General features: G+C 43.2%; 1 protein-coding gene across 1 annotated transcript in view; it reads right to left on the reverse strand.

Moving 5' to 3' along the window:
• Positions 1-16,030, reverse strand: part of CAV1 (caveolin 1) — a 37,205-nt gene extending 21,175 nt beyond the window's left edge. Inside the window, exons 1-2 of the mRNA XM_088457682.1 lie at positions 15,944-16,030; positions 6,277-6,441 (exon numbers count right to left, since the gene is read on the reverse strand). Coding sequence (XP_088313808.1) covers positions 6,277-6,441; positions 15,944-15,973 — 195 coding nt within the window. The 5' untranslated portion in view covers positions 15,974-16,030. The remainder of the gene's footprint in view (positions 1-6,276; positions 6,442-15,943) is intronic.
• Between the last annotated feature and the right edge of the window lie 1,708 nt (positions 16,031-17,738).

Raw genomic sequence — 17,738 nt, forward strand, 5'->3', positions numbered from 1 at the left:
AGTAGGTGTTCCTGGGAGACAAGATGGGATGGCTAGCCTGACGTGGGTGTGTCGCAGTCAGCGAATGCGTCTGAAGATGCAGCTGCACTGACACAAGTGGCCATGTTCAGACAGAGATTCTGCGCCTCCATAGGGTTGGTGCAATCTCTGGTGGTGCGACTAATGGTGTGTATTATTATGCAGAGCATCTCAGTAGGAAGACCATTGGCTGTGCTCTTAGCATAAAGACTAAGTAGTGGCTGTGGCAAAACATGCAGTTGTGGCTACAACTGCATCCACCTCTGAATCAAACCCATTGTACCTGCTTTCTCAGGAGGTCGCCAGCCTTTATTTTAGGTATCACAAGCTGGGCTGTAACTAGGGTAGTGCGACCAGTGCCAAGAGGCGGTGATAGGATGGGAAGGGGCTGAGCAGTTAAGATGTCCCAGCAGATTCCGTGTCAAGTTACTATGATAGATAGATAGGTAGATAGATAGATAGATAGATAGATAGATAGATAGATAGAGAGCCGTAATTAGGGTGGGCAACATGTGCTACGGCACAGGGCACCGCAGGGCAGGGGGCGCCTCTTTGGGCCTGTCAATTTTCCTGTTTATTATCATTCTCACTTGGAGCTTCCTCTCCTTTTATCCCCAGCATCTCCTGGCCTCCCCTATCTCTTCCCTGGTCTCCCCTATCTCTTCCCTGGCCCTTTTTCCGGTGCACTATCTTACGTCCCTATTTAAAAAATGTGTGTGCGTGTGTGTGTGGGGGGGAGGCGCCAACGCTCTCTCTGGCACAGGGTACCAAAAACTCTAGTTATGGCTCTGATCACAAGCTTCAAGCTTCACGTCTCTGACCCTTGGGAAACTACAACGAACTTTCTGATTTTATTGCATGCATGCAAATGTTTTCAATACGTTTAATGTAAGTGTACCATGGTGCAGTATGGAAGCATAGTGAATGTCATAGCACACAGTTCTGGGCTCATGGTTTCTATCCCAGCCAAGGCCCTATATGTGTGGAATTTGTGTGTTCTCCATGTGTTTGTGGGTGTTTCCTCCAGAATATCTAGTTTCCCCCCAAATTCCAACAACATACCGAAAGGTTAATTGTCTTCTCAAAAATTAAACCCTAGTGTGTATGTGTGTGGTAGGCAGCGCTAGAATAAGGCTTTGGGAGGCCCGGGGAACAAAAGTCTAGGGGGCCATACAGAGCAACATTTGAGACACTTAGCAAGTGGCACAATGGAGCAATTCCAGTAAAGCGGGACTGTCCTGCCAAAGTTGGCCAGTTAGTCTGGTATGCTTACATACATGCAGTCACACAAATATACACATACAGAACACACATATAGACATACATACTTACACACAGTCACACAAAAATACACATACAGTCACACACATATACACACACATATTGCCTCCCCAGCTTACAGGCTGGAGAAGCTACTCATTCCTTTGGGTACACTGTCAGCAGCTGCTCCTCCCCGCCTATCTCTCATGCTGCTTACAGTACGACTGTACAGTGGTGGTACGGAATAAAGTTTTTAACCTCTATTTGACAGGGACTGATGTGAATGACTAAATATATTCTGTAGTGGATTGTGTAATATGTATGTGCTATACAAATACCTGTTATGAAATAAGAGAAAATAAAACAATACATATGTAACAAGTTTATAACATTACCAGGAAGCACTATAATGTGTGCATAGGTGCAAGGGCATCATGAGAAAGGAAATACATAAGAGTCTAGAATTTAAATTGAATTATTTATAAAGTGTGTAGTATTTCTCCAAATATGATTTTATTTTATGACACATTTTCTCTTAACAAAGACAAATATTTAATTTATAAATTAATTTGTAAATTAGAATTTTTCACAAAAAAATAGTTCTAAAAAGAAAGCACGTACTATTGATTATTTACCAACATATACTTATATGACTTTACAGTACACATGCTACCATCACTAGAATCCAGATTAAATGGGTTAGGTTTCCGTGACAGTAAGAGCAACAAAATGGCTGCTCACTTCTAACAACTGTGCATAACAAAATAATTGATTTAAGCTTCTATTAACCTCTGTTAAACACACTTTCTCATACAGCCTGTATCAAATATATTTTCAAAGCGTATTAATTAATGTTTTAACCAAGTCTGAGTAAATCATTTGAAAGGTAGCTGAAGGCTGTATAAGCTTAAAGCTACGTAAGTAGATAATCCTGGTAACTGATAGAGGGTTATGAGTTTTGTATGATTAGCATTTCAGTTCATTAGATTGACAGGCCTGGGTATGGGTTCATTAACCCATGGGAGTTTAATAGGGGTGGGATTTAAGCATTTTAAATGAGGGAGGCCTTAGAGTTTCAACTTTCTTCAGGATTTCCTGCCCACCATTCCCTATGTTTTGCTTGCTTTCACCTTATGGTTGTTGGTTATGTTTGTCTTATTCACACATTCAGTTTTAGAAGAGGCGCATTGCTTCTCAGCAGCCAACAGGGGCACAAGTGGTAGCTGCAGGGCACCTCCCCTTCTCTGCCCAAAAGTGAGTCCTGGGCTTATTCATTATGGTTAGACACCATTAGAGCTACATAAGCTAACAGAGAGTGTGTATAGACCTTCACTATGGGTTTTTTTCAGGGGCATTATTAGTAATGACATCATGTCTAGAGCTGAGATTTCAATGCTGTCTTAGGCCACCTTTGTCAATTTCATAATATCAAAAAATAATAAAAGATGTGACTTAATTGAATCCCAATACTTGTGTTGGGTGCTTATTTCTTGGTTGTTAATTATGGCTATATTATTAGAAATAACGACTGCGGAGGTCCTCAGATGATGAGCAATTTAAAGGCATGTTAGGGCCTATTCTCAACATACAGTTCCCCACATTTCTCCAAAGTAGTATTCCCCATGACTGCCAGGGAATACAGGTAATATAGATGGTGAGATGGGAAATGCAATCATTCTGACTCATTTATACAGACCCACATGGAGACAGGAGAAAAATTAACTTACCAGATCATCTGGCAAATGGGGCAGACATTTTAAAAACATATGCAACACATCTGTATTAGAAGTAGTCTTCTTCAAATGGTATGCGTCTGTCATCTATCCGCCCAACCCTGCTAATTGCATCATGTACTAGTCTGTCTCATGAAACAGTTGATGCTGGAATCTTACCATGAAATGCAGCATGCAGAATTCCCATGGATATACAAATGTATTCTTTGTACACAGACAACATACAGTGACTGTAAGTTGCACAACTAATGAAGCACTTTTATACTTTTTAAAAGTACATAAAATATTGTTTTATATTTTAAACATATAATAATGTTCTGCAGTAAATGTTAGAAAAATAAACTGCAAAGTTACTGGTTCCTCTCTATTTTTCAGGTAAACTGAATCGATACAAGAAATTTGCAATGCAGTAAGGTCTAACTATGGCTCCTATTAAATAAAATATGCGGTTCTGCCCCAAAAATGGATACTCCTTATCGCTGCATATCCCAGTAATATGGAATGCTTTTTCGGGCCTTCACAAATTGGCTTAGATCCAGCCATTCACCAATTAATACCAATTTGTGTGGCTAGTATAAAAGAGATAAGGGAAGGGAGGACATAAGGGAGAAGACAGTATATAGAGTAAGTGGTGTTATATAGAAGAGAGAATAAAAGATGATGGCAGGAAGTATAAAGTTGGACATTATCAGCAAAAACCTAATAATGGAATAAAAAGCCGTCAATTAATCTCTCAGGAGGTATTGTAACCAGGGCCGGTGCTACCATTAATCTAGTTAGGCAACCGCTTAAGGGCTCCGGCACTACAGGGCGCCGCTGAGTCCACAAAAAAAAAAAGAATGGCATAATTCATATCCGAGTGAAATATAATGAATTTGTGGCACAGCTGTGTGGCATATTATGAATTTGCGGCAGTGTTATAAGGTACATTATGATTTTGTCGCTCTCCAGTGTGTAATATTCTATATAGTATTTTATGAATTTGGGACACTGCTGTGTGGCATTTTATTTAAATGGGGAGACTGATGTATGGCATATTGTGAATTGGAGGGAGCATGGGCGGTTGGTGAAATGTTGCCTAGGGCACCTGGAAACCTTGCACCGGTCCTGATTGTAACACCATTGATCCATGAGGCATGGCAACTGTGAGGGGAACTAAAAGGATTCATAAGAGATGATAAAGAATAAGCATAGAGATAGGTCAGAAGTGAAAAAGAGCAGTCCTTCTTAGACGAAAAACAGTTTGGTTGAGAAAGTGATGATCAACCATGATAAAGTAAGCAGAAAAAAATGATTAGAAAATCAATGCAAATTTTTGGAAGATTAATTTCAGTAGAGTAGAGCATACAATATAGAGTACAATGTCAAACAGTGTTATGGAGAGATAGAGTCTTGGGTGATTATAGGCCAAAAGATAGCTGACCTATCTCATGCAGTCCTGTAGCAGGATGATTGTAATCTCACATTTGCCACTATTATTATACCACTGGAGGGTTCATAAAGGGATCCCTGAAGCATCATGGTTTCATAATAAATCCCACTGATCCCAATTAGATGGCCGCAAACTTAGCACACACAGAGTAGGGTCCTGGTAGGGCCTTAACCTGAGCCATAATGGCTAATTTGGCACACACCTTTGAACGGCAGCAATAGATACAAACACCTTATAAATGACCTAACACCTTATAGAGATATTTAATAGCAAACTGCAGTGAATGAATTTCTTGTTACATTGTGCTGCTGAGTCTAATCTGTGCCCAATCACTATATAAAGTAGTATTACTAAACAAGGCTTTGATTTGCCATGTGAGAGTAGATGACTATGCTCACTGTTCTACTAATCAGTGAATAGACTGGGGTGTGGAGGGACAGAGTGGGGTTTATGTATTAATTATCACCCAGGGCCCAAGCAATCTTAGGCCCCCACTACTTTTTTATTTAGTGGCCTTGTTGCTATTATTGCTGTTTTTTTAGTAAGTATGCCTTCATCAAAGAGTAGTAATTATTATAAGGAAATTGGATACATTTTTTTACATGTTCTTTTTTATGTGATGTTGTTATTTCTGAGTATGTATGGCATTTATATTTGGCAATGGTGTCCAGTATATACAATGGCAGATATTCTGATAATTCTAAAGAAAAAGAAAATGGAGCTGCCATGTTATTATGCTCCTCCCCTATCTCAGTACTCTAAAGAGTACAGATTGTGTAGTCGGAACAATGCCTTCCTTTATAGTGTGGTCATTGGAAAGTAACTGAACTCTTGGTTCTTGGCAAAGATCTGATGTTAAAGGAAATGTTCAAAAATACAAACAAGATTAAACTCTAGTTTTCACCTGGAATATCCCCTGGTTGATTTTCCAAGTTCATGCACAGGCAGGAACCACAGACACATCCTTGACAGGTTTATATGTGTACTGGTTTAAGAATGTGTTATAACAATTGACCAAGTAGAAAAACATGTTTTTGGCCTGACTTAAAGCCAATGTGACCTCAGCTTTTATACAGGGCGATCCAATTTACTAAATAAAGTCTGTATGGGGGCTGAATATAAAAGGCATGCCCTCTTTCAGCCAGAAGTGAAGCTGACTTGTGGTTCCAGTATTCAGGGCTGTACTAAACTCTCCAAACTCTGCAAATTCTTCATTGAATAACAATGTTATTCTCCGTGAGTAGAAGCAGCCTTAAATGTGTTTCCTTCAATACACTATAGCTCAATAAGCAGCCTGTGATTCTCCGCGTATTGAGCAAACACAAGTTCCATGATGGCCTGCCAACCAAGGCTCATGCTGGGACTTGTAGTTCCACAGCAGGTGGAGAGTCACAAGCTTCCTAAGCCTGTTGTAGCTCCACTGGCAGCCTGTGCTATCATCCCTGCAAAATCCACAGATGCAGCACTTTATTCAACACAAACTAGGGCATGTCACTAACTGATCTGGGTGCTGAATGCAAAACTGGAACATTAGACACGGGCTTACGTACTTATATCTCCTATATAACAAGCATGCAGGCGTCTGTCATACACTACAATGCATTGCTACCATAACCGTGTAGTAGATTACCAGGGAGAGTGCAGAACAAGTACATTACATTACATTGTGTAAATATACTTCGAATAACTTTATGATATGAAAACGTTCTCAGCAACAGTTCAGGAATTACAGGGTTAATGTACCCTCCAGCAGAAGCAGCAGCTGCAGCACTAAAGGAACCGCTGCCAGTCACTGCCCTCAGCCACCCACCCCCCCACGCAGCCACTGCTCACCTTGACCACATCGTCATTCAGGTGCTTGGGGTCTCTGTTAACCAGGTCGATCTCCTTGGTGTGCACATCGCGGGCAGCCTTCTCATTGTCGTCTGCCATCACTTTGTTGTTTGGTTTGTAGATGTTCCCCTGGTCTCTAATGATGGGTGTAGTGTATAGGACACCCTGGGGTGTGATCGGGAGGGAGAGGCAGAGGAGAGAAGAGGGAAGGGAAAAGAAAGACTTTTTAGCACCGTGATACCATAGATGGGAGGAAGCAGAGCTGTCAGTCTCAGCTGAGCAAACTTCTCTAGTTCTGTACAACTAAGGCTTGGTTTATAAGAGGATCCATGCAAAATACCACACCCCTCTGTACCATAGCACTAGCGCTCTCTCCAGCAGGGGTCATCACATCGGGAAAATTCCTCATTCCTCGGGGATTCCGATCCCCCTCACCCCCTCCCAAAAAGGCAATCCCTGCTGCAACACCCCCGGGCGGCGGACAGCGCAAAGTTTCCATGCGAGGACCTGTACCACACCCCGCCCGGGACCCTTCCTCTCCCCTGACCTGATTGCCTTTCCACACACACAGCAGCACAGCTCATCTGCTCCGTGTATATGTCATTACAGAGAATCCCCTAGGTTTATTATATTATTTATTGCATGAGAGTTCTAAGGTCTATGATATCACAGCTGTGTTTGTTCTTTTGCTAAACCTGCAACTGTATCAAGAATGTATCTATCATTCTGCAAGACATCAGTAGGTAAATACTATCTGTATGTCTACTTCTATAAGCCGCTCAACTGAGAGTGTTCCTGATATATTAAACTGAGGGCCTGATTCAGAGCCGGACGCTATTTGCGGACGGTCATTCCAAAAAAGGGGCCGGCTATTTAAATTGAGCGCTCGCTCTTTGCGGTTTGTTGACGCCTCTATGTCTGAGCGAGCGAACGAAAAATGTGCTCGCTATTTTGTAAAGACGACCCTTTGCCGTTCGCATCACACGTCATCTCCGGTATTTATTGGATTAATCGGGAACATCGAAAGGCATCAGAACTGCTCGCAGTGGTTGCGGTAGATTTTTCCTATCGCAATCACTGCGAGCAGTTCAGGCTAAAAGACAACCAAGTGACGTGGTCGATGACGCTCCTCTAATAATTATGCACACCCATTAAACACCCTTTTGACCGTTTTGCACGCCTGCGTTCAGATCTTCACTCCCCCGTTTTCAAGCACCTTCCCCTGTTACCACCCACAAACGGTTCATTCTGTCAGTCAAATTAGCAGCCCCTCACTGTTTTGCGAGCGCACGATTTCCAACCGCAATGACTGGTTTGCGCATGCGCATTACGATCCATATGCATGCGCAATTGTGTGAACATCGCTCAGAGCGAACGAGCGGCCGCTTATGAGTGGCTCTGAATCAGGCCCTGAGTTAGTAGTGGTACTAGCATTATTGCTATTCAGTAGTAGATATTCTAAATTATACATAAAGAGATCCAGGTGTGTAGCCAGAACTCTGTGCCCCCATAGCAATCTTTTGAAGTGACCCCTTCCCCCTTCTAGAGAAACACCTTTCTCCTCAGCAGTTGTTCAATTTATATGTCACAGTAGTGCCCTAGCTAATTTTATGCCCCATAGTAGTGTCCTACTTCATTTTCTGTTCTATAGTGGTACCCTATTTAATTGTATGCCCCATAGTTGTGTCCTAGTTGCCATTATACCACATAGTGCCCCCAGTCGGCCAGCACATGCGCGAGCTGTGAGGGACCCTGGGAGGGAACCTGATGGATACCTCCCGGGGAAATCTCTGAAAAGAAGTCCATAGGCTTCTATTAGGCAACACCATCTATAGATATCATTGCCTATTGGGGTCCAAGCTCCGGAAAGCTGTCCTCTCTGGAACTTGGTGCATAAGGAAAATGTGGTGATTCGGTGAGACCTCAGAAAATTGCATTTTCTGAGGTTTGACCACATTTTTAGCGTTGATGCATCCTGCCCCTTGTCACATTGTAATTCCCCAAGTTAAAAATATGCTACATTATTCTGCCACCAGTAAACATGCAACACAGGGCCCTCAGTTCACATAATGCCACAAAGTGCTTAGCGGACTTTTCCAGGAACCTGGGAGACAACTTTATGACCTGGGCGCAGTTGAGTCAGGCCCCAGTGGCAGGCCCAATAGCAATGGCTTCCTCTTTGCCCACTATAGCTATGCCCAGAAAGAGATTCACAGGAAAGCATCCAGTCAGTTCCAGTTTACAGGAAAATCAGAACAGGTCCTGGCTGAGGCAGACGCTATGGGGGTGATGATGGCAAAATGTGGAGAGTGTAAAATAGGATCTCATCAATTATGTATTAATATTTATTTATCATTTATATTAAGTAGCATTTTACAGTTGGGAAGAGACACAGAAATAAAACAAAGTATTACCAGTCAGACAAAGAGGTAAGCGGACCTTGCCAACACACTCACTTACAACTTACGCTATCTCAAAATGTACTGTTCACACATTTCATTATGAAATAAATAAATTGTAGCTGATATATTATGTCAGTCTGCATACCAGTAGTAAACTACCATCTGCTCCATCAGTGTACTATAACAGTATTTTTACATTGAATTGAATAGTACTGCTGTGCTGCATCTAATATCCCATGAGTGTCTACTATCTTTCTCTCTAATAACTGTCATTTTTCAAATTTGTCACTATTTGCCCCATTATAATCTATATAAATATCAAAAATATTTTCCTTCTAGAATTTTTTTTTAATGTTTAATCGTCATCCATTGTTTCAAGCAACAGTCTCTGCTCCTGTGAATTAGGCATTACCTATACAAAAATCAAATTTAACTTAAAGTTGTTTAAAGATTATTTTATTTAACCCATCTCACGTATTAGAGCTGCATTGGCCAAGCTGTGAATGTGTTATGCCCAGCCAATGCAAGTTTAAACGGAAGTAGAAATGTAATGCTGCAAACCCATTAGATTGCTTCCAGTACCATAATAACAATTTCATACTTTTATGGTGTCATTTTACCACAGCAGGCCATACACTGTATACAGTATGTGGATCTCTGAAGAATCGCAGTCCCATTCTGATTGCCCCTTGCCCAGCCCAGAGAGCATCAGTTAAAGCACAGGGGATGGTAGGTAGTGAATCATTTTGCACACATAAAGTTATCTGCCTTCCTACAGAAATGTCAGTGAGGTGCAGGGCCGATGGAATATGATCAGCCGGATGTGCAGCAGGGAGGCGTCGGGCTGGTGAGACGCCATCACTGTCTTCTCCATTTGCTTGGCACCAGCTGAGAATTTATTACCAGCGGGCACCCAGTGGCTCCTTCCCTGCAGCCGGAGGCTGGAGCTCACTCCTGAGGGTTGGGGATAGATTCCCTTCAGTAAATCTACCTTGATATGGTCATTTACTATCCACTTGGACATCTATTGTCAAAAGAATCCTTTGGAGCGAGCCCGCAAGGGCACAAGTTTCTACTGTTGGGGGAAGGGTACTACATTTGTGACAAAATAACAGCGCTTTAAGGGCATGGAACAGCACTTTTACCCTCACTCGACATCATGTCCAGTTACATTAACTGAACGAGATCTATACACAACCCACTCCTAACCTCCACCTTCCGGGTGCCGCAGTGTGTCATGACATCTCTCCCATAGTGCCTAGCTTGAGGAGCTGTCGGTCAGCAGCGGGCGCAGAAGCGGGGCTTTAGGTAAGTACAATGTTATGTGTCTATGTGTCGTTATGTGTAAGGGGCACTACTACTGTGGGCATTGTATAAGGGACACTATTACTGTGGGCATTGCATAAGGGGCACTACTACTGTGGGCATTGCACAAGGGGCACTATTACTCTGGGCATTAAATAAGGGGCACTACTACTGTGGGCATTGTATAAGGGGCACTACTACTGTGGGCATTGCATAAGGAATACTGCTACTGAGGGCATTATGTGTAAGGGGCACTACAACTGTGGGCATTGTATAACGGGCACTACTACTGTGGGCATTGTGTATGTGTGATTTTTTTTCCCTGACAGTGCGCCTTATTCACAAAGTGATGCAAATAGGATGCACAAGCAGCTTATGCTGATTAAATTGCGGCATGCCTATATTCTGTGTGCGACAGTGGCTGCATCTGTACGAGAAATGCTACGTTACAGTATCACAGCCGCTGACACTGCAACATAGCATTTGGTGCGTGCTGTCCCTTTATAAAAAAATTGGAAGGAGGGCGCAAATTTATAGTGTGCAGTGGGTGCCCAACACCCTAGCATCGTCCCTGGTGAGGTGTATCCGTTTTTTACAGTAATACTTCAGTAGGACTACTGTGGCAATAGTGGGCAGAATACTCCTGTTGCCATACTGTATCCTTATGCTATAAAAAAGCAAATTAAATATATATTTCATATCTATATATCATAAATTATTACAATACTTTCCCATGTACTAATGAACAGCTGAATCTAACCATGCCATGAATTGTAGTGTAGGCATTCTACTATAGCAATTAACCTATGTAATCTCAAATGTATTTTAGATTTACTGACAATCCTTCCACTTCAGCCGTTTACCAGTTGGGATTTACCAGATCTCGCTTGGAGTGAGTGTTATTATGCTTTTGCTTTTACATATAGGGGCCCATTTATTAATGATTGCAGTTGCAATGCGATCTGGACATGACATTACCGCCCATGATCGCTTTGCAAGATACAATCACTGGTGGAATGTATCAACCGTTGCAATGGAGAGTACCGTGGGAACCCTCTCTTGGCTAATTATACGAAGTGTAGCCCGAAGGCTACAGCGGCTAACGCCATTTTCAAGAGGAAAATAGCTGTGTGGAGCAATCTGCGGAGTGCTTCGCATTCTGGAAGTTAGTAAATTTGGCAGCATCGCAGCCCCCATAGAAGCCTATGGATGATGCAGCTGCCAGCGGGAATGGAGGGATTGCTGCAGGTTTCTGCTATACATCTGGGGGAACTTAATATTTGCGGTTAACAGACAGAATTGCTCCAAAATGTTTTGAGATGGGCATAATACTTATTCTTTATAATCTGACTTTTATATTGTCCTTTCCATATCTATGAGTAGACTGGGGCACTGCATTGGCATTTGCCTAGGAGGTACAGTATACGGTCTTGTCACAGACACTCATTCTCCAAATGATCACCAGTGACCCTTTATAAATATATGTGTGCAGTTCCTTTGATAAAGAAAATGCTTTGTACAGATTGGACATGCACACAGGTTTGTCCTCATGCTTTGTTGCTGAAGTCATGGCAAATAGCCCCTTTCTGGGCGCCAGGCCCCGGGTGACTTTGTTGTTCAAAATGTGTGTCTTACTCGCATGAATATAACAACTGGAAGTGACAAAACTACTCTGCTAGATTACACTGACCAATTTGATGTGTGACATTTGTATATCTGTGTGCGACTTAATCTGTGGAAGATGTGCTACGATGCAGCACGGGCGTTTTTTTGTATCGCCAAGTTCTGCTGTGCTTCATTTGCCACTTTGTAAAACTATTTCCTGTGTGGTTAAAGCCGCAGCCCAGCACCTCTAGTACACTTTGGACCTCATTCAGAGTCGGTCGTTGCGGCCACACGGTCGTATGCCACCGATGTTCGCTATACTGTGCATGCGTAAAGTTCGCAATGCGCGTGCGCAAACTAGCCGCTATGATCATAAATTTCTCTCTCCTTGAACACAGCCTGGTCGGTAGTTTGAGTGACAGATGGAGGCGTTTGTGGGTGGTAACAGGGGAAGGTGCTTGAAAACGGGGGAGTGGAGATCCGAACGCAGGCGCGCCTGATTATGCGAACGGCGTTTTATGGGAGTGCATACGGATTATGGGAGTGCATAATTAACAAAGTAGCGTCATGGCACATGTGACATGGGAGGTTTTTACACTGACATGACCGTAGAGCTTAAGAGAGGGTATGGTCAACCTTAAACTCTACGACCAGTTCCGATGGTTCCCGATGGTCTCGATTAATCCTTACATGCCCGGAGATGACGTGCAATGCGTACAAGAAGGGGGCGTATTTTTTTGTCTTCAAACCGCTTCCTCCCCTTGGTCGGCCAACTACCGATCCGAACTTAGGGACGCAACTTGCGAGGGAATCATTTGCATATCCGGCCCCTTTTTCCATACGACCGTGCGGCTGCTTCGACAGAGTCTGAATGAGGTCCTTTGAGTGGTGTTTGGCTGCATCTCCTATGAGAGTAAAGCAATATTGAAGACAATGGTGGGAACTGCTCATTGGCTGAGAGGCGGAAGGCTCTCCTCTCTCAGCCAATGAGTGCTCAGCAGCGGGGTTTCCATAGTGAAATCCCATCACTGAGCTCTCATTTGGGAAGTACCGTCCATAGAGGACGGTTCTGTATTCGTATGGTTCGCAATATTCAGGTTTTTCTTTTGCCAAGACCCTGGATTGCCTACGTAGGAGCAGGTGAGTATAGTATTTTTTTTAACAGGTACCCTATGGATATTCTGCATGGAGAAGAGGATCGATGGGCTTCAGGGATACATAGGTGAATATGTGAGATAGTGTGTGTACATGTGTATGTGTGCGTGTAAAATGTTACTGTCTACGGTGTGTGTGTTTTGTGGTTTTTTAACATTGCTTTTGCTGTGGAACTACAGGTACCAGCAGGCCCGTGATTCCCCGTATGCTGCAACTTTTGGTTCTCCAAGTACCAGCATGCAGGGGGTGGGGGGCTTGCTGGACGCTGTAGTTCCACAGCAAAAGACATTATTTTTACTTTTATCAATGCACTACACTGCACTATAAACCCAGCACCCACCGCCCCGGGCTATTAGCCTAGGCCTGGGGTGACCTGGAGAGCGGGACCCCTTTAGTGGGGGGGTCCCCAGCTCTCCAGGGATCCCTGGTCTGGGCTGACTAGCGGTCAGGGTTAATGCTTCATCTGGGGGACCCAGTACAAGGGCTCCCCTGGCTGTGGCATTAGCCCCCTGCTTGAAAAATTCCGGTGCTGGTTCTGGATAATACAGGTGGACCCTACTCATTTTTCCCACCTGTATTTCTAGAACCATCACTCGATCAAAGCACAGTGCTGGTTTTGCAAAATACGGGGGACCCCTATGTCATTTGTCCCCCGTATTTTGGCAACCAGGACAGGTTCTGAAATATATACAGTGCATACATACAAACTTACAAATGCTCATATATTTATAATATTGTGTGGTGGTGGGACAGTGGGCTACCTTTCTGCCAGCTCTCTGCTCCATGGCCAGCCACCCAGGGAAACGCTGAGGCAGCTGATATGCCCCGCACGCAGTGCAGGCAGCCTGGGCTCTTCTCTGAGACCAGTCAAAGTCTTGCGAGATTTGACATCATAATCTCACTAGACTGTGACTGTCACTGTAGTGATTCACTCTCCTCGGCAGCCGCTGCCGAGGACCGCAGCAGTTGTAGTTAGTAGAAGCGCCCGGGGATCGGGGTCCGGAGATTGTGTGTGGGGCCCCCTATGTGTAGGGGCCCCCGGGACGACCGCTCCTGTCGCCCTGCCTTTAATCCGGCCCTGTTAGGTCCACATACTAGTGTATGGGGACAGCGGGACACATCGTGAGAAAATTGTAAGCAGGAGATATCTGTGCTAGCTCCTGCTCTACCTTTTTGATGAATGGCTCAGATACTTAATTTCTGCAAGAACAGTGAAAATTTTGATTTTCAACTGCTTTTGTAGAAATTAATTGATAATGAATAGAGCCCTTATCGTGTTACTTTACAGCAGAATATTTCTCTATTTTTATATGTGTTCTGTTAGTTTGCAGGTATGAAAATCATCTTACATGTCTTCACAAGTATGACATGCCTGTCAGATTATTATTATTATTACTACCATCATTTAATTGTAAAACCCACAGTATAGTAGAGATGACACCCTCTGCTGCACTCTGACATCACCTGCGAGTGGGATTATAGAGAAAGAAATGCAGGAAGTCCCTACTTATTTCCTGGAAACCTATGATGATGTCACTAGACTTCAAATTAGTTTTTCAGCATCCTTTTTTGAAGTACACCATACAATATTGTTACTTGGCCTTTTACTATCATATTTATGTGGTAATGACAAGTACAGATTCAGTCATATTGCTTGATAACAACACATTTTGAGGCATCATTTTATAAAAGCTTAGTACTTAGGCGACATAGACAACAACTAAAATTACTTTGCATCACTGTCTCCTTAATCTATATTTCCAATATACTAAGGTTTGTATTCTGTAGATTCCGCTGACAGCTGTTAGTTTTCACTGAAGACACAAAGCTAACCTCTGTTTAATAACTCCATTTGTCCAATGGAAAGATTTACATTATAGTGCAAAGGTCTCCACAGTTTGTGTGAAACAGTACAGCTATTTTATAAGCTAAGTGTGGCGGTCTTACACTAGTGCTATAACAAACTTCCTCACATTCCAGCTATAACCTACAATGGCATAGATAATGAGACCCTTTTTACACTGGAAAATTGGAAATATTTTACATAGCATCACGCAAAACACAGAAATTCATCAACAAGGTGAAAAAAGTCCAACACATTTCCTTTTTCACTGGCATACATTCCCATTGGTAAAGTGAGAAACCCCTTGGAAAAAGACAATCACAAAAAGTGGTTACCAAAACAGTCAAACCTCATTTATTCTGTCAATGTATTTTAACCATTTACAGGTATTTATTCTGCATTTGGTACATTTGCTTCTGTAGTAAGCTCTAGCACAGACTTCATGATTCATGGGTGTGGAGACTCATACCAGTGGGGGGATGAAAGTGTCCCTATGCGAGGCTTCCTAGGTCACCTGTGGATTTATTATCTAGTATTACATGGGTTTCAGCATACAGGTACTGGTTCTCTGCTTAATTCTTGCCACGGTTCGCTGCAATAAACTGTACTCCATCTAGATCAAATAATTATTAATGCAACTTTAATTAAATTCGGCATCATTCATTCCAAACTTGTTTGAAAAAAAACCCCCAAAACATTAACTCATAAGCCCGTGTTCTCTGTAGAAAAGGAGGGGACAAGACAGAACTTATTTATTTTTAATATTTTAATTTTGATTCTTTTTGAGGGGTGGCAATGAAAAAGTGTATTCCCATCGCAGCCCTGGGATTTGTCTTTTCCAGAAACTCCACTAACAATTCTTTCATTCACACAACCCTAAGGATAGTCTGGATGTGCATTAGGCTCGCCATGTGGGTATCAGCACACCTGTGCAAAACATTTCCCAGACTCCTTGTAGACAATATATCAATAGGTAAAAGAATGCCAGGCAGGGCTCATGTAGAATAAATAAGTGAGCCAAGTTACATTCCATTCTCTACTCCCTCAAGCGAACACAGTAATACACAAACTTATTTTTAAGGAGGTAACAAACCGTGTCAGGCATATCAGCAGAGAATGAGCCTGCACAGGGCAGCACCACCTTGCAAACCTCCAGTTGTCTCTGCAACAGCCTTGATAAGCTGAACGTGTTTTCATGTCACCATGTAGTAGATCATTTTAATTTCTAATGAACAGATTCACAAAAACAAACAGTTTTCCAAAGAACCTGCTGTATGAGATGACAGGTTGAGAAACTTCCAGTAACTCCCCAAAAAAGAGAAAATATTTTACTTCCACACCCACTGAGCAGTCCTACCTCTGCATCTATGTATTTGCCACCAGACATGCTGTCCTTCAGTTACCAGGAGCTCTGATTGAGATCTCAGTGAGGTATGATTTAAGGGATCTGAGGGAGGAAGATACTGCATTGTGTAAAGGCACAGCTGGGGAAGGAGGGGAAGGAGGTGGCTGTGAGCATGATTATTGCTGGCAGGGTTCCAATGTTTGTTCTGCTCAGTTTTGGCATAGATGACAGCATGTTGAACTCAGACACATCCCTAGGGTTCATGAAACACCAGAGGAAAATAAGGTGCTCCGAGCAACAAAACTTTATCCTCATAAAGCTTTGATACATAAACATTACTCCTCCTCTAAGTGGGACAGTACATGTTCTGTCTTCTAAATAGAGCAGACGCTATTGTATATTGTTAGTAGTTCTGGTGGGATCCGGTCTATAGATAGACAGTAAAAGGTCGACAATGTCTAGATAGACACCAGATGTTAGACAGTTGGACAGGGACAAAATGTTGACATGTACAAATGGTCGACAAAGTCAAAAGGTCACAAAAATGGTCAACTCGACACATTATTTTTTTTTCCGTTAGGGCTAGGCACTTACCGGAGGGTTAGGGTTAGGCACTTACCCAGACAGTTAGGCACCAGGAGGGACGGTTAAACACCATGTGGAGGGTTAGGGTGAAGCTTAGGGTTAGAAAAAAAAACATGTCGACCAATTTTGAGTTGACCTTTTGACCCGTTTGACCTTTAGTGTGTCGACCTTTTGTCCCGGTCAACCAGTTGTCCCTGTTGCCCTATTGATTGTCTAACATCTGGTGTCTATCTAGACATTTTCATCCTTTTCATTGTCTATCTTTTAATCCACACCCAGTTCTGCTATTTATAAGGGTTCCTGAGACTTTGAAGATGTGTTTAATTTACTGACAGTTGGAACAAGTAATTAAATGCATTTTACATATTGCAAAATATAACCCATAACAGAATGATTATAGAGTTTGAGCTGAGTTGAAAGGTCTGTATGCCCAGGGGTTAAAGTGGACTGGAACGGGGTGGAACTGGGTTCCGTCACCTCTAGTGGTAGACGGAACTAGTTCTGCCTTTGCCATATCCCTGCACAAAGGTCCCACAAACAGGGTATCACTCTGTATAGCGGCGGCCGCCTCCCCCTCCTTGGTTTCTGGCTCCATGTTCCTTCTCCTTCTCTGCATAGCCTGCGTCCAGGTGAATGGCCCCAGCAACTTTTGTGGCATGGCGTATGTGACGTCATGCCATCACCGGTGCTGCATAGTGCACTGAGGAGCCACAAAGAGGAGCAGGGGCCAGGGCAGACTCAAAAGTGAGCTGCTGCTAGAAGGACATGGGGAGGGGGGGTAAGCTGCTGGCAGGAGAGGAGACATAGGGGCAGGGAGCTGCTGCTAGCGGGACACGGGCAGGGAATTGATGGTGGGGACGCAAGGCAGGGAGCTGCTGCTAGAGTGACATGGGCAGGGAGCTGATGGTGGGGGACGCAGGGCAGGGAGCTGCTGGAAGGACACAATGGGGTAAGCTGGAGAGTCACAGGGAGTTGGTGGTGGAGTGAAGACACGGGTCTGGTGCAGAGCTACAAAGGGGGGGCTGATGCTTGTTAAACCGGAAGTTGGTGCTGAAGAGACTGCGGGGGTGGCGTAGGGGAGATGCAGGGGGGTTTGGCGCTGATGAGTAGCAGAAAAATAATTAAGAGTTAAGTAGATGATATAGAACATTTTTTTTAAGTGACCTAACATTGTAGTCTCAGCTGATGGCATGAGTGCTAAAAAAGCATCTAAAATGTATTT

The sequence above is a fragment of the Taudactylus pleione genome, unplaced genomic scaffold (assembly GCF_031769625.1).
Source record: "Taudactylus pleione unplaced genomic scaffold, aTauple2 ptg000041l, whole genome shotgun sequence".
Taxonomy (NCBI): domain Eukaryota; kingdom Metazoa; phylum Chordata; class Amphibia; order Anura; family Myobatrachidae; genus Taudactylus; species Taudactylus pleione.